Source organism: Pyxicephalus adspersus, chromosome 11 (assembly GCF_032062135.1).
Source record: "Pyxicephalus adspersus chromosome 11, UCB_Pads_2.0, whole genome shotgun sequence".
In the NCBI taxonomy this organism is placed as follows: Eukaryota; Metazoa; Chordata; class Amphibia; order Anura; family Pyxicephalidae; genus Pyxicephalus; species Pyxicephalus adspersus.
In genome coordinates this window covers 3,418,843-3,444,517 of record NC_092868.1, presented here as the reverse complement: position 1 = coordinate 3,444,517, position 25,675 = coordinate 3,418,843, and the positions used below count along the sequence as shown (strand labels likewise).

At 44.2% G+C, this 25,675-nt stretch overlaps 2 protein-coding genes and 1 long non-coding RNA gene across 5 annotated transcripts in view; 2 read left to right on the top strand and 1 right to left on the bottom strand.

Moving 5' to 3' along the window:
- Window positions 1-13,703, top strand: part of LOC140340215 (Friend leukemia integration 1 transcription factor-like) — a 24,206-nt gene extending 10,503 nt beyond the window's left edge. For 2 of the 3 annotated variants that reach the window (XM_072425272.1, XM_072425270.1), the window contains exons 2-9: window positions 5,136-5,317; window positions 6,203-6,369; window positions 7,005-7,208; window positions 7,771-7,848; window positions 7,946-8,008; window positions 8,484-8,543; window positions 10,081-10,128; window positions 12,393-13,703. In XM_072425272.1, the coding sequence (XP_072281373.1) occupies window positions 5,136-5,317; window positions 6,203-6,369; window positions 7,005-7,208; window positions 7,771-7,848; window positions 7,946-8,008; window positions 8,484-8,543; window positions 10,081-10,128; window positions 12,393-12,904 (1,314 nt within the window). In that variant the 3' untranslated portion in view covers window positions 12,905-13,703. The remainder of the gene's footprint in view (window positions 1-5,135; window positions 5,318-6,202; window positions 6,370-7,004; window positions 7,209-7,770; window positions 7,849-7,945; window positions 8,009-8,483; window positions 8,544-10,080; window positions 10,129-12,392) is intronic. The other variant, XM_072425271.1, reaches the window with a different exon arrangement.
- On the top strand, window positions 10,133-10,401 carry LOC140340216 (uncharacterized). The gene is made up of 2 exons (XR_011922625.1): window positions 10,133-10,270; window positions 10,323-10,401. It is a non-coding gene; the product is annotated as an uncharacterized lncRNA (long non-coding RNA).
- A 2,753-nt stretch (window positions 13,704-16,456) lies between the features above and the next one.
- Window positions 16,457-25,176, bottom strand: RBM42 (RNA binding motif protein 42). Its single transcript, XM_072426136.1, has 10 exons — window positions 25,041-25,176; window positions 22,772-22,946; window positions 22,598-22,685; window positions 22,156-22,275; window positions 20,675-20,787; window positions 20,095-20,220; window positions 19,910-20,014; window positions 19,222-19,342; window positions 17,896-18,090; window positions 16,457-17,487 (listed from the first exon to the last, which is right to left on the bottom strand). Exons 1-10 carry the CDS (start codon window positions 25,094-25,096, stop codon window positions 17,375-17,377), a joined length of 1,212 nt encoding a protein of 403 aa, XP_072282237.1. The 5' UTR covers window positions 25,097-25,176; the 3' UTR covers window positions 16,457-17,374.
- Between the last annotated feature and the right edge of the window lie 499 nt (window positions 25,177-25,675).

Here is a 25,675-nt window from a genome sequence, read left to right as displayed (position 1 = left end):
GTGGGGGCATTATGGGAAGAAGGCAGGCTGGTAGGGGCAGTAGGGGGCATTATGGAAGAAGGCAGGCTGGCGGAGACAATGTAACATAAAAATCATCTGCTAAGGTCACGGGGCACCATCAGGGCCTTATGGGGTCCATGCTTGCTGGGGTACAAGGGGCACCTGGGGGTCATGTTTTGTCTGATCATTGTACAACCCCGGCACCACCCAATATATAACTGTCCCTGGTATTTGTCTCTCCTCTATCGGTTGCTGGCTCAGAGCAGATTTTTCTATCTGTGCTCTCAGGGTGGAGGTTGGGTGCGGCTCCTCTGTGGTTTCTAAGATTTCGGTGTGGGAGATTCTGGTGGCAGATGAAGGGTTTGGGTGGATTTCGGATGACAGCAGATTCTATGAAACTCTCAACTCTGCAGAGACGGTCGGTGTTGCCAGATCCCTGATTCAGATTTCTCAGGAGGGGCAGCAGCCATAATTATCCTTTAGAAGGAATGGGATAAGGAACCATCACAGCTCCTCCATGTGCTTCTATCCCATAATAATACTGGGAGGTGATGGTGTCACCACATGGCAGTCTATGGCGTGCAGTACGGTCATCCCGGCACATTGTTATAGTGGGCCATGTCTGCTTAACATGCATGAATAAGGAACTTTGTGGCAGAATCACCAGGAGTTATTTTAATATTGGATGCAGATAAAAAAAAAATTAAATTACTTTGACATTGTTTTATATGATTGGGTTTATTTTAAGAACTCCGGAGAATCTTGCGATGAGGAGTGGCTGGCCTCTAAGTTGGCAGGTGGAGCTATGTTGCTGCTTCATACCATCTTCAGCCACAAGGGGTCCCCCACTGGGTCCACAAGTCAGTTCAGCAGGGGAGGGGCTCAAGTCCATTCTGCACAGCGGGGGTTGGAGTTCACAGATGGGGTGATGGTAAGCAGACGAGGGGCGGACATAGGAAAGGTGCAAAATGTGTTATTGCACGAGGGCTCCATACCCGTTTCAGCCACAAGGGGCCCCCTCTGGGTCCCCAACTCAGTTTATCAGGGGGTGAAGCTGAAGTCTGTTCTGCACAGAGGGGTTGGGGTTTACAGCTGGGGTAATGGTAATCAGACCAGGGGGGACAAAGGAAGGTGCAAAATGTGCTGTTGCACAAGGGCCCATGCCCTTCTCAGCCACAAGGGGCCCCCACTGGAGATCACAAGAGCACCCGCACTGATCCACAAACTGCCCGGCAGGTAAACTGACTCCTACAAGTGTTCTGAGCTCATATTGTCTCCTATACCACTCTGTGTCCCCAAGTAACTTTTCATTGTGAGTTCATCCAGTTCATAAGAAGTTTCTTAGATATGGAAAGAAAACTTTGCAGACTTGATACAATCTTTTCGGTGGTGCCCGTTTCATCCCTTTACCCGCTCATCACCCTCCCCACCCCCACCTCGTGGAGGCGTCCGATAGATGGCAGGGAGGAAATGACCTGAGAATGGTGGAAGAAGGAGATTACAAGCTGGATGTGACTCGGTGACTCTCTGTATTTGTGGTTACAAAGCATTTCCTGTTTATAAAGAACCTCTTTTATCTGCTACACCATCAATTTATTTTTCACGCGTCACTTTGTTTCGGTTTGGGGCGTCGGTGATGCCAACGTCAACCCTGCCAAAGGGCAGCCAGGGGGCGCTTTGGTGCTAAAATGGAGAGTGGGGGGCATTTATTAATCGCCTTCAATTCAGCAAAATCTTTGTATTCCACTTAAAATCTGATCACAAATGTTATTACACCCCAAACGGGCGATATGGTGGCTTTGTGGTGATCACAGACTTGAATGGGGTAACTGGCCGCCATATTTGAAACCATTCATTTCCATATGATTCTCCAAAGTAGTTATGATGACGGTTGAAACAAACCCCAAACATCTCAAACTGGCAATCTGACAATCATGCACAAAGCAAAGTGAATGTCATCCAGTGAATCTCCACATTGACTCTCATGATTACTTTCCATTGCGCCCCCTGGAGCCAAGTATTGTATCCCACCACTGATACAATTAGCAATGTCAATGGATCCAGTTGGGAAATGATCGCAGATAACACAGATAAGGGCAGATAAATCCAACACTTGGCAGGGTGCGTGAAGTCATTTCGTGTAATTACAGTGATGATGAAACTGTTAATGGGAAAGACTAAAAGGATCTGAACCTGCCTGGGGCCAATCACAATGTGGCCTGTTTGATAAGACGACGATATGATTTCTAAACTACCTACATATGTCAGATTACTGGCATTGGAAATGATCTTTCGTAGGAGAATAAATGAGCGTTGTACACAGAATGCTGTTCAATGGAGAGGGGACGAGTAAGTGGCACCCAATTGTGCTCTCCTCCATAGGAGGCATAGTGCTCATTCCTGATTGGTCATTCATTCATGGCACCACTGTACACATTTTGACCCAAATACCCTTGTTCATCTCGAGTGAGAATCTTGCGGCATTAAGCAAAGAAACCTGCAAAGTTTTTACTGTAGTTAGAAAGTTGAATGCCTGTTGGTGCCATCTGGATTAACTAAATACCAACTGTAATGCCCAAGGCAATGCCAGCCTGATATCAGTCAGTTCAAAGATAACTGGACCTCCCAGAATAGGAGTCAACAGGATGTAGCTGAAAGTATGCTCTCCCTCCACCCCCGGCATAGGGAGGATATGGGGGGGTAATACAGATTATTACTTACCTTAATGGTTACCCATTAAAAATCACATATATGATGCAGAATTTTTTTTAGGTTCATCTTCACTTACAGTTTTCCCCAGTAAAGTCCACCTAATGCAGCATCCTGGGGTGGCAACAATGCTGCACTAGTCTTGTGTTGGGAGCAGAGTTGTCCCTCACATGCAGTTTGGGGCTGTACAAAAGAGAGATGTTGCAGGGGGTGCACACTGTGTTCTGTGATGAGAAGACACCGGCACCATAATATTCTTGTATAATGGCCACAAATATAACCATTCCCTTTTCTGTCCATGATTGTAAAAAGTTTCTGCTTTCAGGAAAACAGATTTTCTTGGATTTTCTGGAGTTGCCCAATAGGCAGTAGGGGTACCGTTTAAGTTTCACCCAGTGGTGGATTTGACTGTTCACAAGTTCCATGAAATTCAAAGTGGTTTGCAAGCATTCAGATGCCAAAAGTTCACGAAATGTACGGCCTCATTCCACCAACAATTCATGGGAAGGCTCTCCAATGGGGGAACCTTAACAGCAGCCTTCTATCCAATGCAAGGGATTGGCAAGGTTAACGCAGGTTGGACATCAATGGGTTGACTTGATTGAAATTGGAAAACCTCAAAGAACTTGCTGAACCCAGGTCTGTGTGTTCATTTCTATTAGGCAACAATGCAATTGGCACCTTAACAGCTGGCTCTCATCCAAAGTCTACATTGCCAACCAAGTGACTGGTAAAGTTAACATTGGTTTGACTATAATGGGTTCAACCAAGCCTGGCTCTTTGCGCCCATGTTTAATAGGCAATTTGCACCTTAACAGTGAACTTCCATCCATTGTTTATACTGCCAGGCAAGCAACTGGAAGGTTAACACTGCTTTGACTTCAATGGGTTTGAGTTGGTTGGGATTCCAGAACTTCAAAGAACTTGTAGAAGCCGAACTTAGGTCCATTCCTCCATCCCCAACATAGAACAAGACAACTATCACCCCAACCATGTGCCGTCATTTAATGTCTACATTGCCAACCAAGTGACTGGTAAAGTTCACTTCAACGGGTTCAAAAATATAAGGATTGGAGAACTTCAAAGACCATGTGTCAACCAAACTTGTGTCTGGTCCTCCATATCTAATAGGAACAAGGCAATTTGCACCTTACCAATATGCTTTTATCCAATGTCTATACTGCCAAGGCAAAGTAACATAGGTTTGACTCCAATGGGTTCAAATTGGTTGGGAGTGTAGAACTTCAAAGAACCCGTACAGGCCAAACCCAGGTCCATTCACTCATTGCTAATAGGCAATGTCACCCCAATCATGTGCTCCTATTCCATGTCCATTGCCAATCAAGCAATTGGCAAAGGTAACACTGCTTTGACTTCAATGGGTTCAAATTGATTGGCTTTGGGGAACTTCAAAGAACCAGAACGAGCAGAACCCTGGTCCATTCATCCATCCATATTCCCTGGACAATTGCTGAATTCCATGTTCCTCTAGAGGAGGTTTGAAACATTTGGCAATGCTGCCTTGGGTAATCAGTTGATGATGAAGTAATATCCCAAATCTTCACAAAATATTACGAGGTATATTGTACCGATCTCCCGGTTAACACGGTAATCGTATGTTACCTTTCTAAAGAACTTTAAAGAGGAACTATGGGGTTTCTGATCTTCTATTGTAACAGTTACAGTGAAGACTCTTCAATGAACCTTTCACATTCAATTTGGTTACTGTGCGGAGGTATCAGATTTTATCCTTTAGTGGTTAAATGTAACAACTGCTGTGACAAAATGAATTACTGGGTAAGCCAAGTAGCTGGTGTATTGCTTCCAGTGGATCATAAAAACCCTGATTTATTAAAGCTCTCCGAGGCTGGAGAGGATACACTTCCACCAATGAAGCTTGGTGATCCAGCAAACCTGGAATGGATCTGGTCCATGATTGAAAACATTTGCTAACAAATAGCAAATGACTTTTTAGAAATCCATTCCAGGTTTGCTGGATCACTCAGCTTCACTGATGAAAGTGTATCCTCTCCAGCCTTGGAGAGCTTTAATAAATCAGGGCCTATGTGTTCTTTTTGAGAGATATTTCCTCCATCAACCAATTGGACTCAGAGAGGTAAATCCAACATATCGATGCATCTATTGTATGGTCATTGTAGACACCTGGCCACCATGTCTATATGGGAATCTCCTTCCAAAAACACGGCCAGTGATTGGGATTTGAGGATATACCAGTCTCAATTATTTTGGGAACTCATTCTACATTTGGAGGGTGTGTGTGGACATTTGCCCCATTTATAGGGTCAGGTGGTAGATGAGAGGACCTGGCAGCTTTAGATGTACATTATCTTATATGATATAGTTGTAGTCTAATGAAATACTCATATGGAAGGTGAGTGACCGCCATTTTTCTTTTCTCTGCACAGGAGGCTCTCTCCGTGGTCAGCGAGGACCACACGATGTTCACCGGACTGCCTAAGACAGAGATGCCCGATGAGTACTCAACCAGCATTAAGGAGCGCTCCACTCTCCCAGAGACCACCTGGATATACACCAATGAGCGACAGCACAATATAAAAGAGGAGATCGACGACCGTGCGGTGACCAGGTGGGAAATGTCAAATGGTTTAATATTTGTTTGCTGAATATTAGGAGTTATTCATAGATGGTACTTTCCATTCACGGAACATGACCAAGCCCTTAGTGTATCTCCAGCCAACTTTTTTGGGGAAGTTTTACAACCCAAAAAGTTTTAACTTTTGACATGTTATAAAGTCACTCTGGCACCGCCATTTTTCTAATGGGACTAATGTACTTGTTATGTGAAATGTTGACTCGGCATGCTTTGGCACTATTGAAAGCCCACTGTGGCCCCTGCTCATCACACAAGGGAGTGTTATCAACCTCCGACCTACAGAAAAGTTAGTATCGGGTGATTTTTGGGGGTCCCTGGGTGCTGGGGCTTCATTTGGATAGGCTAAGGTTGGCCGTATTTGGTTATTTTTGATTGGCTGTTTTGGATCAGTATGCAGTGTACAGTCGCTGCACATGCAGGAGGTCTGAATGCATTACACCCATCATAGTCTGGCCAATCAAGGTGGCCAAGGATCTTGCAGCCTCAAAGGGCCGGGGAGACATTTTTTGATATAGTTGTGGATGTTGGACTATCGAGGAGTGTAGATTCACCTTATTTTCACCTTTCCCATAGGTTCCAATTCATTTTGGCAAAATAACAAAATTTGACTGAAATTGCCCAATTTTTGACAAACTACCAGGAAATCAGGAAAAAAAACCTAATTTTGTCTCTTTGCTACCCCTGGGGGTACAGTTTTATTTTATTACATTTTACTTTAATGAGCAGAATAAATCTTCTGAATATTGAGGAGTTGTATCAGTGGCCTTGTCATTAAATAGTCTTTGGTTCTTTACATTTAAAGACCCCTTATTACGATTTTTTATTTTCTAATCCCCCTCGTTGTTGGTTTTCTTGCAGAATTCCACAACCGGTGGTGCAGGTAATGCCAGCGGATAAACCAGAAGAGGAGAATGAATCCCCCCACACAACCTACCAGCCCACGTACCCCGACACCACGAGCAACGGGACGGAATCTCCGAGCCAAATCAACGGCAGCGAGGAGAAGAGAGTGATTGTCCCGGCAGGTTAGGAACATTTTGGAAGAATGTGGATGAAGGGGCACATATTGAAAAAAAAGAACTAATACACATCTGTAATAATCTAAATATCTCAGGGATTGCTTTATTTTTATTATTTACTTGTATTCTCTCCCTGAGTGTCAGGTTGAGGTTTAGACAGTAAGGTCCCAGCAGAGAGAATCCTATGTCCTGGCTTAGCTCGGTGATGCTCATATAGCAGCCATCTATCAAAGTGTCCATTGTTATTTCAATGCATTAAAGTCAGAAAGATAGCCCTTGTCTGCTCCAGCAGGGCAGAGAAATATAAGTCTGGACAGTTCAGCCCACAAGGGGCCTCGCAGCCTTAAACAGGACTAGCATTTATACTTTGGCAGGGAGAGACTACAACTAAATAACAGCACACACAGCAATCCCTGAAAATAAATTTAACAATACGAGAGGAGATTGAGATTCTTACAAATGGCCATTTTTGGGTTTTATGACAGCTAGATATACACCAGGCTGTGCAGTAACACCATCAATATTCATGTAAATGATCTCTAAATAGATAGAGTCATTGGATTGTGTTATTAGTTCACCAATTCATGTATTTCGTATCCCCGACACCTGATAACTGTTCACCGACTCTTTGCCAAATGCAGACCCGATGGTGTGGACACAGGAGCACGTGGCCCAATGGCTGGACTGGGCGGTGAAGGAATACGGACTTTGTGATGTGAACACCTCATTGATGCAGGGAGTGGATGGGAAGGAACTGTGCCGGATGACCCGAGAGGACTTCTTACGCATGGCCTCCGCCTACAGCACCGACATGCTAATGTCACACCTGGCCTTTCTCCGGCAAAGTACGTACGCCCGATGTCCGAATATCATTGTCACATGACCCATGGAATATGGTTTTCCACCTGTGACCAATAGGAAATCACAGCAGCCATCATGTGATTTTCTAATGGGATGATCCAGAGGTTGAAGTAAATTCCCATGCATGACCCAAATGTCCCCCCAAATCTTCTTTTTCCCCTCCAGTTCACGTCCCTGTATTTATGTTCCTGTGCCAAGAATTAACTTGTACCCTCATCACCAAATCATGATGATGACTATTACTGGGGAGAATCATTTCCTGTCTTGGAGAAACAAAAGTTTCCTCAAAGGAGGGAAAATGACTAGAACGAGCGTTCCTATTGGTCGAGTTTCACTCTGATTCAGTTGTAAAATTTTTGATTTCCTGCCATTTGTGAATGGTCACCAGGAGAAAGAATCAATTTCCCCATTGAGACACAAATTAATAAAATCCGGAAAGGGATCCAAAATTTCCCTACTTATTCCAAAATGAAAATAATACAAAGTATACATGATAAGTACAATTTTCATGCAGACTGACCCATTACCCATTGGTCTTCCCAACAGACAGTCCAACGTTCACGTATTCGGTGGTGCCGACTGTTCCAGCTCATCCAGTGCCAGCGAGGAACCCGGTGAAGACAGGTGAGCCATTTGTCAGGGCTTGTCATGTGACCTGCTCTTTTGCCATACCATGAGCCAATCAGAATTGATCATTTGTCTCCTTTTGTATTGTCTTTAGAGCCTTTGTATGAAGATGTTCGGAGAGGAAGCTGGAACTCCACCACGGGCTCCATTCACAGAGGTACAAAGCCATCCAAAGCCAACTTTGGCCATCCAATGGGATATTGATATAGATGGTGCCATATGCAATGTTGTCCAGCTGCCTATAAGTCCTCTTCCGTGAAGGTGCACAACTTTGACCAATCAGGGCTGGGTTTAGGGTGAGGCAAATTGGGCAATGGCCCACATTCCCCACCATCTACATGGTCCAAATTGACAGAATGGTAAGGGGGTGTGAGGAACTGTAATGCTGTGCATTTCATATTTTCCAAGGGCCCAATTTTGTCTATAACTGCCCCTAATTGTCATGTTATACTGCAGGGAAATGAAGGTTGGAGCTGGGCCCCCTCAGCTTTCAATGGCCCTCCATAAGGCTTGCCAATCATATCTCAGCAGTCCTCAGGCAGGGATGCTAATTACATTTCCCGATGTGACGATGATGATGAATCAGGCTGTGGGTATTCTCATGTACTGAGTATATCTGTCCTTTCCCATAGGATCCCCTCCGCAGACGCCGACCATCAGCAGCACCGCCGGAGCCATACGCACCACTCCAGGTAGGTTGGGGGTATCTGCAACATTCTGATGTTTTGAATTTTATTTATTTAGCTCTGTGAAGTATTTGGGCTCATGCTGGAGAATTAGAACTGATCTTGTCAGCAGAAAACAAGCGATGATAAGCTGCACTGGTGGAAAGTCCCTTCACATTAACCTCAGCCTTTGTGGGTGAAAAATTCCCCTGTATGTGAAAAGGTGCTGAAAAAAAGAAGAAAAAATCAAAATCCCTAGAAGATCCAAATTTGGAGGTTTTATCGAATAAATCTCTGGGTATTCTGCCATGAAGGTTTTTTTCTACGAATGGGCACTTCCAGTTGTAGGGTGACAACCCTCCTTCAATGTTTTACAGTTATGCTCAGGTGTTGTCACCCCATCTCAGGCACCTCTGATGGAGGCTACAGGTGGCCATGTTGACCAACATTACTCTTTCTCTGTCACCAGTGTTGCAGTTCAGATTCTTGGGCATCCCTGATGGGGTTCAGTTCTGTTTTTTCTTTGCTCATTGTTTACCTTCAGTGGCTCCCAGGAAATGGACGCGTTACTTTACATAGAACATACAACCACGAACAACAAAGGAGCTGACAATCTATTGTGCCAGCCAAGGCTGCTTCTATATTCATAGCAGACCATGTGACGGTAATGGGACCCTAAGAAGGTGGCCAGGGTATTAAATCTAAAACCCTGTGCTGCACGGCATGAATTCTTTGCACTGTTGGGGTTGTTGGGACATTTACCACATTCACACGGGCTGAAAAGCTTGACTTTCATCAAGAAACTAGGCCTTTTTCTACAAGAATCAGCCAGTGAAATCATCAGTGGGGTTGTAGATTTTTTTTAACTGCAGCTTAGTTCCTCTTGATGTAGGGAATCAACAGAACTACTTCCCCCAAGAACCCTTTGGGGTGAGGAAGTCGTGGTGTAGGAATGGGTGAAAAAGTAATGGTGTACGAATGGGTGAGGAAGTCATAGTGTAGGAATGGGTGAGGAAGTCATGGTGTAGGAATGGGTGAGGAATGTAGGAATGGGTGAGGAAGCCATGGTGTAGGAATGGGTGATGAAATCATGGTATAGGAATGGGTGAGGAAATCATGGTGTATTGGGTGAGGAATTCATGGTGTATTGGGTGAGGAAGTCATGGTGTAGGAATAGGTGAGGAAGTCTTGGTGTAGAAATAAATGAGGAAGTCATGGTGTAGGAATGGAATAGAAAAAGGTCTTCACCAAACTTTCACCACAGGGCTGGAGGAGTCCTTGTGTGATGGAGGTGACTGGTTAACAGTGACACCTGAACTCAACCATTGAAGTGTGTGTGTGGGGGGGAGGGGTCATTGTCTTTTTTGGCCATTAAAAATAGCCAACACCTATTACAGGAAGCGGTAAGGTTTCTTGTGTCTCAGCCGGTTACTCTCACACTGACCTATTTTCTAGTTATGGTTGGATCTCGGTGGGCTGAGTCCATCTCTGGCATCTTCTACAAAAGGAAGGCTTTCCATGTCTCCCCCCACACTTCTAATATGCCCGTTTTTTTATTTTCCAGACCCTTATCAGGTGTTGGGGCCAACAAGCAGTCGCCTGTCCAATCCAGGTGAGCTTCACATTAGTCATCCCGATTGGCTTGTTCATTCTCTCTGTGGATTGAATTCATTTCTTCATTGAGATGATTATAACAAGCTGGTGGGGTGGGCGGAGCTGGGAACACATGTAGATGGGCGGAGCTGTGAACACATGTAGATGGGCGGAGCTGTGAACACATGTAGATGGGCGGAGCTGAGAACACAGGGAAATGGATGGAGCTGGGACGACATGTAGAGGTGCATTTTACTAAAAGGCTGCATATTATTTGTAACTATTTTATTTTGTCCAATGCTTCATTTAACCTTCACTTTGAGTCCTTGCAAAATGCAGATTCCAGGTGGCCCCATCCCAGAATCTCGAGTGACCATGAGTATTTCCATCAAGGAGAAAAAGCGAGGGAGGGGGTTGCTACGGTTGAATAGACAGAAATGAGGAAAGCCCCAAAGTGGTGACAACTGCACCTTGTTTATTCTGTGCTTATCCCTTCAGACATTAAATCCCCCCCCCCCCCACCGGGTAAATATTATGGTACAGAGACCACATTCATTTCCAGGCAGGAGGTCGTTGTTCTAATTATCACAATAATTACCCTACAGGCCCCCCTAAAGCCCCCATGGATTGTGTCCAACCCATGCACACACCATTTACCCCATGAGGAGTAAGTAAACGTCAGATTGATGTAATCCTCAGGACGCATGCATGAGTCCCGCTGTGCAGGTTGAACTCCTTCGGTCTTAGGTTTCATTGCTCTGTTAATGTGGCCCCTCATTCAGGAGCCCACACAGGGCCCTGCAGGTGGTCATTGTATTACCAATGGGTCTCACACCTAATTATTAGACAAATGAAGCAGTGTTTTGATTGAGTATTGGGCTTATTGCTGATTAACCCTAATTAGCCTTTCTGAGCGCATTCAGAGGTGCAGATCAGGTTGGGGACATCTTCAGCTTGGGTGGTGCACAGCAGGCCCCTACTATGGCGTCAGCCACCTGCTAGAGCTGGGAGGATGCGCAGGATTGCACGGCGTTCACATATTTTGCAATTCGCAGAGTAATTTTTTGGAATTTGCTGCAAAATGACTGATTTGGCCATAAGAATGCAGAAACTCTTAGGGCCCATTTAAATCTGTGCATTGTTGTAATGCATGCAATCCATCGCGAAGTGTAGCAATGCAAGGAATATGTTCTGCATTTTGCTGCAACACACCTGCATTGCAGTGCGCATGTTAGGAAAGGACAGCAGCCCATTCCTTTCCAACGGGTTATCCTAATGCAATGCATGCACATCATTGCGCCGCATGGATCTGAATCTTGCTCACTGAGTTGCTTAGGTGATAAATACATTTGTAGGTTGTGTTGTTGGGGCGTAATTATTGGAGCTTATTTTAGTGAAAAATCAGGCAATGTGGCTTTCACTAAATATTCTCTGGCGATGAATCAAAAACAGCCATTTAACGCACATGTTTTTGGAAGATTCACCTGCAGAGGAATTTTGTAAATGTCAGATTCACTGCTTTATAATTACATCTCGAGTGTTCTTGTTTTCACCTCTTTTGTATGTTAGATATCGGTGAATTGGTTGGGAGTAACTTTTTTTTTTTGACAGATTTAAACTTTCGGCATTACATGCATTGTTCCCAATGGGTCACAAATTAATTGGGGAATGTTCAGTTGCAGATGGAGCCAATTTATTTTCAATGGGCTGCCATATCACAGGCACTGCAATGAAGTAAATAAGCCCTAATTGTAGAAAAAAAAAGTTAAGAATTAAATTAACAATGGATGGTGAATGATGCATTCATGTGAATGAAGCATTCATATCAATGAATAATGAATCAAACATGCGCAGATCAGTGTACAGCTTTGGGGCAGGATCAAATAGCCCCCATGGAGTATCATCACCTGGCCAGGCCAATGTACTTTGCTGTAGACTCTGAGCCCGGAAGGTGCTGTTGTGAAGATAGAAGTGTCGGCGATGGAGTGGAACGCGGCCATCGCAGGATAAGTCTGCTGTAGCGTGAATATGTTGCACCTACTTGCACAATATGGAAAACTCTCTCAGGGGCCCAAAATTTTTTCAGCTATCTGGCGGTTCTCTTTGATTTTGCCTTCTGTGTTATTTGTAAAATTGAGCCCAACGCATTTCGCCAAAATGTGAAAATTTACCTGAATTTTCCCAATTTGAATGATGATATAAAATTGATATCATGCAGAGATTTGTAACATCAGAAATTGATTTTTGTGTGTCATTGATTCTCATTTTTGCCCCCTCCCGTAGGCAGCGGACAGATCCAGCTTTGGCAGTTCCTCCTGGAGCTTTTATCGGACAGCGGCAACTCCAGCTGCATTGCATGGGAGGGCGTCAACGGGGAGTTCAAGATGACGGACCCGGACGAGGTGGCGCGGCGCTGGGGGGAGCGCAAGAGCAAACCCAACATGAACTACGATAAGCTAAGCCGGGCTCTGCGCTATTACTACGACAAGAACATCATGAGCAAGGTGCATGGCAAGCGATACGCCTACAGGTTCGACTTCCAGGGCATCCAGGTGGTCCAGCAAGCGCATAACAGCGACTCGGCCGTCTGCAAATACCAGGAGGGGAACTTTTACCAGCCGCAGGCCAAGCCGCCTGGACCGCTACCGCCGCATCATAGCCACCCACTGAGCTTGCCCACCCTCATACCCGTAGAGTACTTCAGCACGCCACAGGGGGGCGGACTTTACCCCAGCCAGGGAGTGGCCAAGCAGCATGGCGGCCAATTAGGGTCACACCCGAACAGCTACTATTGATTCCCAAGTGGGTTTAAAAAAAAATGGAGGCAGGTCTACAATTCGGAGCGGGACCAGGGAGCCCTGAAATGAGCATTTGAAATATTTTAGGCATTGATAAATCACATGACCCCCATTACCCATGGCACTCAAAAGGGAATCACATGACCTCATCAAAGAGTCAGCATCGGGGAGATTACATGACCCCCATTACCCATGGCACTCAAAAGGAGATCACATGACCTCATCAAAGAGTCGGCAGCAGGGGGATTACATGACCCCCATTACCCATGGCACCCAAAAGGAGATCACATGACCTCATCATATATGTGGCGGCAGGGAGATCACATGACCCCCACTACCTATGGCACTCAGAAGGAGATCACATGACCTCGTCATAAATCTGGCGGCAGGGTGATCACATGACCCCAATTACCCATGGCACTCAAAAGGAGATCACATGACCTCATCATAGAGGCAGCTTCGGGGAGATCACATGACCTTATCATAGAAGTGGCAGCAGGAAGGTCACATGACCCAGGGCATTCTAAAAAAAAAAAATAACTGCTGCAAATTGGCAGTTGATTGGCAGGATAGGCACACAGATGTTACAGGACTTACACTTTTCATGAAACACGTCCAGAAAAAGGGAAACAGAAAACTTGTCGTTCTATTTTAGGGGTGAGATGGGCACGTAGAATGCGTCCTCCGCTCTGCCAGATCTACTGGACTTTTTATACGTTTATTGTGTTTTTTTTGTTGTATGTATTTTTTTTATATTTCAGTTTTACCTAATAAACTCAATACGGTTTGCCATTTACCCTGCAGTGAATGTTATTCACATCACCGGCCAGTACTGGCTGCTGGGTGTAAATCATGGGGGAGTTCACAAATGCCTGACACAGATCAGCCAATCTCTCATCTACAAAGTTACAATAATGTAGTCTGATCACTGAGGGAGACTGAGGAAATGATTCCTCCTGCCTGCAGCAAACTCATGATGATGTAGTTTAAGCACAAGGGTTAAAGGTCACCATATAAACTATAGGGTCCAGTGCTGCAAACCCAGCCCAAACAACTGTATAGTAAAAAAAAAGTAGAAAAATCTGAAGGACATCCAACAATAATAAAGCACTTGTGGATCCTTCCAGCAATCTTTGAGCTGATATCTTCCTGTGCTGCACTCACTTACATTGCTTCTAGCTATGTCTGCAGACTACAACACACCTCCCCCTATGCTAGGGCACATTCATGTTATAACGTGTTCACGCATTGCACAAGTTTTGGTGCATTCATTGTTAATGGCACTGGAATAAAATGCACAGGGTGCTTTATAAATGCAGCATTTGTATGGACGCAGCGCAACCCTCATACATCCCTATAGAGAGAATGAGCCCTTATGGAGTAGAACGGGGGAATGTCTTTGTGGTCCAGACATAGGGTGACAACACTGCCCTATGGATGCAGTATAGTGAGTGAGCGTTGTCACTCTAGGACAGGACGTGTGTTACTGGCGGGATCACCAGATTGAAAAAAAAAGTCTGAAATAAGAAAATGAATGCAGCTGTCATTGCAGAGCTTCCATGGGGGAGGGCAATGGAACTTCTAAAGATATCTAACCTGCAACATAACAAGTTTTTGGGTTTAGCTTCACATTTATTGGCCAGATCTGTATGCGGTGGCATCGATTTTTACATTATCCTACTGGAACCCATCGATGATCAGATCCCAGACCCCCATCCTGGTCACTGTGACAAGAGACAGAAAGCAGTGAGTGTTTGGTGACGTCCAGGTCCCCCATTTCCTGTGTCCTGACACCCCTTTTCCTGTACACAGCTGGCTTCCTGTTTATCAGGATATGAGACAATGGACGGCTCCCAGAATCCTCTCTGCTCCATTGTCAGATTGGAGAAACTGATAGAATTCAAAGTCACAGCCCGGTCTTTTATTCAATCAATAAATTTCAGCTCTGTACACAGCATGGGCAACAGGGGGCGCCACATATATTGCAGCATTCAGGGATTCACAGAGGCGAATGTAATTAATACAGAAAGATTTTGTTTTGTGTTAATAAAGCTCAGTGTAGAGGATTATGGGTGATCACTGCTATCAGCCAATCAGATGCAAGCCAAAATCCAAATTATATTTTTATTCATTTTTATTTTCCTTGCATGTGATTGGATGAGGCTTCACTATGTCGTCCCTGTCGGTTTTACATATGGTAAATTAATTTTTTTCTGCCCATGCCATTTACACCCTTCCTGCATAGAATTCATCTGTACAATGCTCATTTGTGCCCCCCACCTTTATCTTCAACTGCACCCTGGGGGGGTTTCAGGGCCCTTCAGAGGGATGCCTTTATAATGGGCATTGAGAGACCTCAGAACTTATTGTAGGGGTGGGCACAGATATGCAGACCTGGGAACTTTCTATAGGGATTGCGGGAGCGATAATGGGCACAGCCGGCGTACCCCAAAACTGAGTGCAGAGATGGCAGGGACCCCTCACAAAGTGCACAGACTTAAGAACTCAATGCAGAGAGGGTGCATAATGGGAACAGCAAGTATGTAGAACCAGGAACACAACTTACAAATCTAACCTTAAAATGGAACTAAATGTTGTAATACTCATCTGTTCCCCCAGAGGGCGCTGCCATCATCTTCACTTCTTTCTTGCAATCTTTGGCCATTTTGATTGGCTGGGCTGACATGCCTCCTGCACAGGCATGCAGGAGTTCATTCATTTGTGGAAAGAAAGCCGGGATTGCTAGGTACCCCGACATGCTCAGCTTTTAGGCCAGAAACCAGAGCAGGGGAATATTGCAGAAGGGACATCGCTTGTCTGCAATAATGACCGGCCTGATTGCGGAACTTTAGCTTCACGTTAATAAGTACAGGATCACTTTGATTAACTTAAAACAAAGCCATTACGAATACCATTCGCTCCCCTTCTGCTGAGGTCAGCCAAGAAGCCTTCTGATTGGCTCTGGCACCTTGCCACATTTTAAATCAATGAATAAACAGAATTGTTCAGCAAGAAGGAAGTGAAAACAAAATAAATTTCAATAAATAGTTTTACCGGACTAGAAGGTAATCAGCAAAAAACTTTCACTTTCTAAGTCTCTGGTACAAAACCGGAACTCAGAAAGGGGAACTGTCATTCAAACCACCAGCGTGGAGAGAGTTACCGGAATAGGCAGAAAACTAACTCACAGCAACGAGAATCTGGAAATTAGCTGCCTGATGAATTCTGGTTATTGTTAGATTTGTCGGGATGAATTTTAAAAAGCAGAATGGTTGCTACAATCTGATTGGCCTATAGGCACCCCCCTTTCCCTACTGGCTGTGGTGTATTTCTCAGGGCTGGGTGGCACCAATGAACCATGCATGTATTTTGCATTGAAGGGTGCACTTTCAGTCTTTATTTGAAGCCCCTGTGACAGGGTGACAACACCAGTGCACAATTTGGAGACAGGAACCGAGTGTTGTCACTCTCCATAAGGAGCTGCCTAAACAACCTGAAGATTTTAGAGATTGGGTTTGCATACACTTTACCAGACGTATAGAGACAGACTTGTGAAAGTAGGACAAACGTTTTTATTTACACTGTACATAAGGTCACGTCAGCCAGAGACACGGTTCACACAAGCCACAATAGAGAGATGGGGATTTAGGAGATAAAAAGGAATACACCAATTAAGGATTGTATGTTGAAAACTGAAACACAACTAAAGGCAGATCTGTACTATTAGTTTTATAGTGATGCAGTAGCTACATCGGGTCTGTGGGTGTCGCTGCAGGACAAATGCGCTTTAAATTAAATAGATGGATACATCTGCTGGTAAACTGCACCCTCTACTGGCCACAGCATTAACTGCAACGTACAGCGACTGAATTCAACTTTGGAAATACAATGGAAGCACAGAATAAAGAAATATAGGAACAACGATAGGAGCAAAGTTTTATGCACTAATGAGCCATAATAATCAGAATAGTTTGTATTGAGCTATGTTTTTAGTCTATGACACAGTGATAATGAGGGAACGCTCCATAATGACAACCTTCCGTGTACCCTTTTGCCCATGATGGCATTGCTTGCCTACATTACCTAAGTGGCAAGTCTAGTATCCAATCAGAATGATCATACCATAGCAATGTAACATTTTTATATATAATAATGGGGAAGCAAAGGGGAGTTGGGCTTCCAATAAACTTAAAATTGGATCACAAAGTTCAAATTATTTCACAGAATAAAAAATAAAATGTACTAAGATATATAAAAAAAGAGGGAAACTCAGGAAGGACACAAGTCTCTTTGCTGGCAGGAAAACTTGTTTACATGACTCGTTATGGAGATAAAATGACATTGTATTGTCTGCAACTGCCAGGTAATCCCAGGACCCCCCACAGATCTCATACTGAGCAGGGAATTGTGGGTAACAGCCGGAGGTGGCGGGCCTGCGTGACTCTAACCAGTCCATGTGATCTTCCATTATCTCAGGCAAAGCTTCTTCTTTTCCTTCTGCTTTTTGCGCACCACGTCAATGTTACGATCCTTCCACATGCTTTTCCTAAGTTTGATTGGACGGGAGCCGACGTATTTACCTAGAGGGAGAGAAAGATATTAGAAGATACAACAGGTCTGTAACATATAAATGTAAACTTTTTATAGGCCAATATCATATCAAGATAACTTAGAAGGAGAACTAAAGTTCCAGTTTTAGTATCCATTATCAGGCAGGTGATGTCCCTGCACAGTGTCAGCTTTGGTTGCCAGAATACCCAGCACACACCACTTCCCTGCCCATGCCAGGAATGAACAAACGCCTGCCTGGAATCTAAGTCACCCCCAGCCCAGCCAATCAAGATTGCTGAAGGAAATGGACAGTAGAGAAGAAAGAAGATGATGGCAGCACTATGCAAGGGAACAGGGTTCCAGTGTTTAGTTATGATACTATAAAGAGTCAAACCTACTAAGTACATTGCATGCGGTGTAAACCGTCCTCTGCTTACCGTTCATTTCCCTCATTGCCCGAACATAATCATTGGGGTCCTTGAAGCTGACAAAGCCGTATCCTTTTGTCTTGCCCGTCCTCTTATCTCGGATCACCTTGGCTTTAAGAAAAGATGGGTAGCGGCTGAAGGCCCGTGCGAGGATGTCATCATTCACTTCATTCCCCAGGTCACCACAGAATATCCGAAAATCGTCTGCAAGACATAAGAGGATAGGAAACCCATTGTGCACGCTCTTATCTCTCGTCTGGACTACTGTCTCCTCTACAATCTATTATGAATGCTGCAGCCAGACTTATCCATCCTTCCCACCTACCAACCCCATACACAGCCTCCCCACCTACCTGCCCCATACACAACCTCCCCACCTATCTACCCCATACACAACCCTTCCACCACTCCTCTTTTGCTGCCTCTCTTTGTAGTTCTCTTCATTGGCTTCCATTTCACCTTAGAATCAAATTCAAGCTCCTGTGCTTTGCCTTCAAATTCTTCCGCAGTTCTTGTCCCACTTACCTCTGACCTGATAGAGAACCCCCCCAGCTGCTCTCTTCGCTCCTCCAATGACTTCTTCACTCATAACCTCATCACACACACGGCTCCAAGACTTTTCTAGAGCTGCCCCGACTCTCTGGAATGGTCTCCTCGTCCTTTTCAGCTTGCTCCTTCTTTCTGCTCATTTAAAGGAGCCATCAAAACCCAACACTTCACCCTCACCTACCCGTCTTCTTCTGTCTCCTAAACCCTCACTACTTCCCCCCATTACATATCCCCTCCTATTGTGCGATACTTCCGCCACCTCCTACATTGTAAGCTCTTTGGGACAGGGTCCTCTCCTGTGTAACTGTCTGTCATTTACAACCCCTATTTAATGTACAGCGCTGTGTAATATGTTGGCGCTATATAAATCCTGTTTAATACGAATAGTAAAAGGTATCATGACATAGAATACAGAGGAAACCAAGTGTGAAACCCCCCTGCCATATCAAGTCCGGAAACCTAGCTAAAGAGCACAAGCATTAAAACCAAGGATGGCCAAGCACTGGTCTGTTTTTGTCTCCACCTTACTGCGGCCACCCCCCTGCCCCCCTTTCCATAGAAAAAATGATACCCCATTTTTCCAATATGGAAGATTTTGACCCCAACACCCTCACTTGCCTATAACCACTGAACTACATGCAGTTATGTGCAGTCTGTTGTAAAAATAAATGAACGCTGTGGGAGGGTTACCAAGTCGAATCTTTGTGGGGAAAGCGACATATAGAATATTCGTCTTTTAGCAAGAATAGTGCACCATATGCCATGGCATATCCCCCAGTCACTCACCATTATCCCATTCTAGGAGACTCTGATCTTCCCAGCTGGTCCCGGCAGCTGTCCGAATGCACCGTTTCATCTTCTCCGGCTTGGACTTCTTTTTGTCTTCCTGTACCGGCTCTGGCACCACCTAAAGGAGAGAGGCTGTCATTACACAAACAACTTCTGGAACCGAATACAGGTAGTCCCCGAGTTATATATACAAGATAGGGAACAGGTAGATTATTTTATTAAATAATAATAAATAAATAATAAATAGGTATGCTATTTTATTAAATGAAATTAGGACAGATGTCTCAACATATTATTAGGCAGCGTGGTGTCAGTTACTGTATAAAATCCTCACTGAGGTAATCACAAACAAAGCAAAAAAAAAAAATCTTTATGGAGCCTAGACATTCATTAACTTCTGGAGCAAGCTGTGCTTTGATATGCAAAAAGAAACAACTGCAGAGTTTGTCTTGGTCATGAAATAGTTACAAGAGGTTGCAGAAAGAGCTCAGTCCCCTAAGATCACCCACAACCTCAGCTGTGTTTAGCAAAAGATTTCTTCTGCAAGTCATGCAAACCACCCCCCTCCCCCTCATCAAGCCTTCTATCCTGCACACGAGGGAGCAGGGAAGCTGTTCATATCTAGGATGTCCTTAACCCGAGGAGGTCCTTAACCCGTACAGCTGTACCAGTGACAGGTACTCACCTCAGGCTGTATAGGCTCGACTTCTGGCATGCTCGGTCCAATTACAGCTTCCTCATAGCTCATATCCTTGTCATCTGCTACTGGCGTGACTTCTGGCACTTCCTCCTAATGAAGACACATCAATGTTAGAGCTCTGATAACATGACAAAGGATACAGCAGCTTCAAATATATTTCACTCACTTACCTCTACTTTCCGTATTGGGGGAACCGTATAGACTGTGGGGGCAGCTTGGATGACTGTGGGGTTGATTTTAGGAGATGACTGAACCACAGGACGTGGGGGAGGGGGCAGAGGGCCAACAGGTGCTGGCTGCAATAAAAAACAAAGCATTATTATTAAACCTGTAATTATTACAATATAATCCTAGACTGTAAGCTCTTCCTCGTCCTATCTTTTTCCTGTCTCACTGTCTGTATCTGTCAATTGCAACTCCTATTAAATGTACAGCACTGCGTAATATGTTGGGCAGAAAAGTCCACCCAGGGTGGGCCGCTTTAAGTCTTATCCATCAGCCAATATTACCACAAGGCTCCTACAACAAAGTCCATTTTTAATTTCAAGGGCATAAAGCTGGATTTAAACACAGAAAACCAAAAGTTGTTAATCATTCAATAAACTTGAACAACTTTTGCAATTTGTAACATACTTGGAGCTCCACCCCTCCCAATACGATCACAGCTACAAATCCTTGATGGTGAAAATGCTCCGCATAGAGCGGTGACAAGAACAGATCACATGATAAGAAAGAGGATTTAACACTGACCGGAGGGCCGGTACGGATTGCCATAGGGGGAGGGGGCATCATCGGAGGGGGACCGTGCATGGGATGAGACATCAGGGGCTGCGGAGGAGGCATGCCAGGGTGCCGGGGTCCCACTGGAATAAAAAGAAGATAATCAGACATGGTAAAATAACAAAAACACAAATTGTGTATATATATATATATATATATATATATATATATATATATATATATATATATATATATATATACACACACACACACACAAATTTACCTCCTATAACAATTAAATTGTTAAAGAATACAAAAGATTAGGAATTGTGTTAGGTCACTGCCCGTTTTATTATTATTATTACACAGTAATAATGGCCCTTGCTTTGATAGACACACAGCACCACCGCTTGCCCAGTCTCTGCATTACTTCAATACATCAGGAAGCAATTACCCCGAGAAAAACCATAACCTTACTGTGAATTGATAATCCCTGTAAGAATTTATCAACCACAATTACACATCGCGGCCCATTCGGTGAAATGCGTTGGGACTTGAGACATTACCGCTGTTGTACCAGGCTCTTTAGTCAGGGATTACTTTGTCTAGTATGTAGGTCCAACATCCCACATTCACTCATGTGGGATGGACCTGAATATCAAAAGCATTCTTTGAACTTTTGTGTGTGTTATATGCTAATCACTATAACTCACTTAATACAACCTCTTTAATTTGCCACAAATACCCCAGCTGTTCTTTTGTTTTTTTCCATAATATAGAAAAAATATAATTTGGGGTAGGCATAAAAGATCTAATAGTAACATATCAGAGGGTAGGTAGACACCCTTTCTGTCATGTATTATTACACAGTATTTTTTTAGCGCCAACATATTACGCAGCGCTGTACAAAGTCCATAGTCATGTTACTAACTGTCCCTCAAAGGAGCTCATACTCTAAGTCATATGTCTTTAATACAGCCTAAGGTCAATTTTGGGGGGAAGCCAATTAACCTAACTTAATGTTTTTGGAATGTGGGAGGAAACCAGAGTACCTGGAGGAAACCCACACAAACATGGGGAGAACCTGCAAACTCCATGCTGATAGTGTCCTGGCTGAGATTTGAACCTGGGACCTAGCGCTGCAAAGGCCGGAGTGCTAACCACTGAGCCACCATGCTGCCCCTTCTCAGTATTTCACTTGACCATTGTTCAGCTCCCATGATGCAACCTGAGCCTCTACCCTGCCAGCATAACATGAGGAGGAGAGAAGTACAGAGAGGGTATTAGATCTTTTTGACTGAACATTTACTGCTGCCCTCATCGCAGAAGAGGAGAAGACAAAGGGTTTACTCATTAAAGGATTTCTACATTGTTTTATTTTAGAATCGAAGCATACGCTGCAGTGAATTAAAATAACTTTGCAACAACGAATCACAGGCAGGTTAGTTAAATTAAGACTTATGAATGAGATTACTGCGATTGGTGGATCTAATCCTGCAATCAATACGTACTTGCTCGCTGCTGTTGAAGTACGTGGGGTATGAAGGAGGGTCGGGGTTCAGCCGGCCTCTGTAACGCATGTGGGATAAAGCTGGGTCTCATCACTGGGGGCCTAGGTGGTGGCGGGATCGCTGCAGGAGAAAATTAAAAAAAGTAAGTACAATTCTACCAAAAGCAGTAGCAGAGAAATCAAATCACTTACTATATACTACATGAAAGAGAAAGTTAGTCTCATATATATCCCCCCCCCCCAGTTACTATGGGAAGAGATTAGTTTAACATTTAGCTTTAGCTCCCTCTAGTGGACAGCTGTGGTTATTCAAGCAGCGAGTCTGTGATCTGTTAATGAACTTAAATCTATGAATTATACTTAAATCAAGTAGGAATTCTGGCGTGTCACATGATGCAATACAGAGGTCACCATTGAACAAAGAGGTCCACAGAGACCCTTACCTGGTCCAACAAATGGTATAGGAGGGACCATCAAGGGCCCCACAACGCTGGCGGCTGCGGCCGCTCTGGCTTCCAGACTCTGCTGAACCTGCAGATGGGAAACAGACGCAGTTTATACACCGGGAAGAGACATTGAATGAACACAGAGCTGCATTCACTCATCACTCCACTCACCTGGCTGTAGGTGTTTGTGGCTATTACAGGCCGTACAACAGGGACTGCCGGCATTGGGGGGATACCCGGTACAGCCGCTACGGCAGGCACAGCCGGTATGGCTAACGGAACAGGCAAGGGGACGGGGTCTCCTGGAGGCAGAGCTACTGGCGCTCCCAGAACTTCCTGTTCAAACCTGAAAAGGAAAAATACAAAAATAAAATTTATTTTTAACATGCAGTCAGGTTGCCTAAAAAGTGATTTTATTGTGGCAGCCAGGGGCCAAACTTTTATTCAAAGCCGAACTCGCACCCATCCGGTTCTGAGATCTGCAGGACTGCCCAGCTCATGTATGAGAGCTGATATTCCCCAAACCTCACCCCCACATGATCCTGCACATGGCATCAGACGTGATCACATGGTCAAGACACCAATCACATGATGACACTGACCAGCAAGGTGATGCTTTATTGTAAGTTGTGGTCACTGCTGAAAATATATCGAACAAAAGAGAAGGAAAAAGACAGGGTGGCAAAAGTGTTATATATTTAGCACACGCAATAGGTATGCTATAATTCATAAGAAAATACACAATGAGTGCAGGAAACTTTAAATACAAAAAGATGAACCAGTATACCAACAGGGGACGTGTTCTCTGGCTCTGGCCGGTGCGCCCCCCCCCCAGCGGGGTCTTTCTCTTGACCCTGCTCGGGGTGGCACCAGCCACAGAACACCCAAAGGGCCAGAGAAACAGCTGTATTGGGCCGTAAACTGCCCGCGGGCCATAGTTTGCCCATGCCTGCTCTAGTCTAACATATCAGAAATAAACATTGACACTGTACATCCTTTTCACTTTATTCTTAAGAACAACATTTATAACACCTATATTATCTCGTCACACATTTCCCAAAGACACCAGCTCATTTATTGGTACTACTTCTTGCCTTTTTATTTTTGTCATTGTAATCTGATAAATGTTTAAGGGTAAGTTTCATATTTATATATCAATGCTCTGCTATACTTTATTATACAGTTGCGTTTACATTCTCTATTCATCCCCTGATGAAGCCCATTGGCGAAACGCGTTGGATTAGAGATTTTCAACATCTTCATCTCTCTCACCATTTAGTCAACTGTTTGTCTAGTAATTAAGACAAACCCCTGAAATATTGATTCCTTACTCTCAACCTTTTTGTATTTTAAGTTTACTGCACTCATTGTGTATTTTCTTAAGAACTATTGCATACCTATTGGATGTGCTAAATATATTTAACTTTTGCCATCAAAAAACAGTCTTTTTCTTCTCTTTTGTTTGATACTATGGGGTTGGCAAACTTTTATTGAATTGTAAAAGGTAGGGCCACATCTCTTTCTTTATGTTACATAGCCACTGCTAAGAAGGTCACTGTGTGCGTTGGACATATTCTTCCCCTTCTACATAGCTTTGGGGCTCCTTTGGACTTTCGGCCTCTCTCGATGATATAGAGCTGCGGGTCAAATGTTCCTATATAGAGAATAAACCAAAGCTTCTGAAGTGAACAGGAAGTCTGGTGTGTATGTGATAAATGCTTCCCCTGCTAACACAGATTAAATTCTCCCCCCACCTGGACTGGTTTAGAAGGGGCACGAAACTGTGCTGGGGGTAAACGCTTCACCCACCAGGCTAAACAGGAAGCTTATATGCACAGAATACCCAATATCCATACAATGACAGCTTGGGCAGTAGACAGGAAGTCTAGGTGTCCATGCAATGTTTTCCGCTATTTTGATATAGCTTTGAAAGTAATGAAAAAGCTTGCGTGCACAGAATAAATTCTTCCCTTGCCAGTTATAGAGAGGACAGGAAGCTTGGTGTACTGCGGATAAATACCCCCCCTCCATACACACACACACTGACACATTTAGCCATAAACAGGAAGCTAGGTGCACAAATAAATTCTCCCCCACTGTGACAACATTAAACGCTTGCAAGCCCTAAATAAACTCTTCCTCCATTGCTACAACTTGAACAGGAAGTGGGCTGTGTTGGGATAAATGCTTCCTCCACTTTGACAGGTGTGAAGTTGTGCACAAGAAAACCCGGACCTGTACTGTGATAGCTTTGTAAGTGGACAGGAAGTTTAATGCACAGAAAAAAAATGCTCCCTTCATTTTTAGAGCATTGTAGACGAACAGGAAGCTCGGTGTGCATAGCAAAACTCCTTCCCCACTTGTCTCAGCTTCACCCCCAGACGCAGCCAGATAGGACTGTCATAGCGCCCTTCTATACAGCCCATAATATTAGACTCACAACGCCATCTCCGCCTCCATCTCCTTCAGCTTCTCCTCTCCGCTTTTCCCCGCCATCTTCGCCAATCTCCAGTTCGATCTCCGTCGTTCAGTACACTGCTAAGAGGCGCTCACCGAGAACGTCACTTCCTGTCCTTAGGGCGTCATGACATCAGGGAGAACGTACTGGAACACAGCGTCACGTCGCCATCTTTGAATGGGGCAAGAGTCAGGGAAAATCTGCCCAGCCTGGGGTGTCATCATACAGAGGTGGGGGGTGAGAATGTCAGCCTGTCAGTGATAAATCTGTGTACAATGTTTATTTTTATCTGTATTGTCATTGTCATTGTGACATTGGTGTTTATTTATGCACTGGAGAATTGCTTAGAATTGCACATAATACTGTGCAGATAATTGTAATATAAATGTTGTTTGGTATTATATGTGATCATAATTGGAAATTTTATACAAATATGCATTAGAACAGTGATTTGTTAGACAAAAAATAAAACAAAATTAGAGAGGGTGGATTTACAGCATGTGTATTGTATGTTTTAATTCATTGTGTATGGCATGATGTGTTGTGGTGCATTGCATGCATTTAATTTACCATATTCATTTTCACCCAGTGCACATCAGTTCTGCATGATGAACCGG

Excerpts from the sequence above, each read along its gene's own strand:
- RBM42 (XM_072426136.1), bottom strand. The coding sequence starts at position 25,096 with ATGGCGGGGAAAAGCGGAGAGGAGAAGCTGAAGGAGATGGAGGCGGAG. Across the intron at positions 20,788-22,155 it reads ACTTCAACAGCAGCGAGCAA|TGGGACCCCGGCACCCTGGC; the intron begins GTACGTATTGAT and ends TTTTTATTCCAG. Across the intron at positions 20,015-20,094 it reads CCCCAATACGGAAAGTAGAG|GAGGAAGTGCCAGAAGTCAC; the intron begins GTAAGTGAGTGA and ends TGTCTTCATTAG.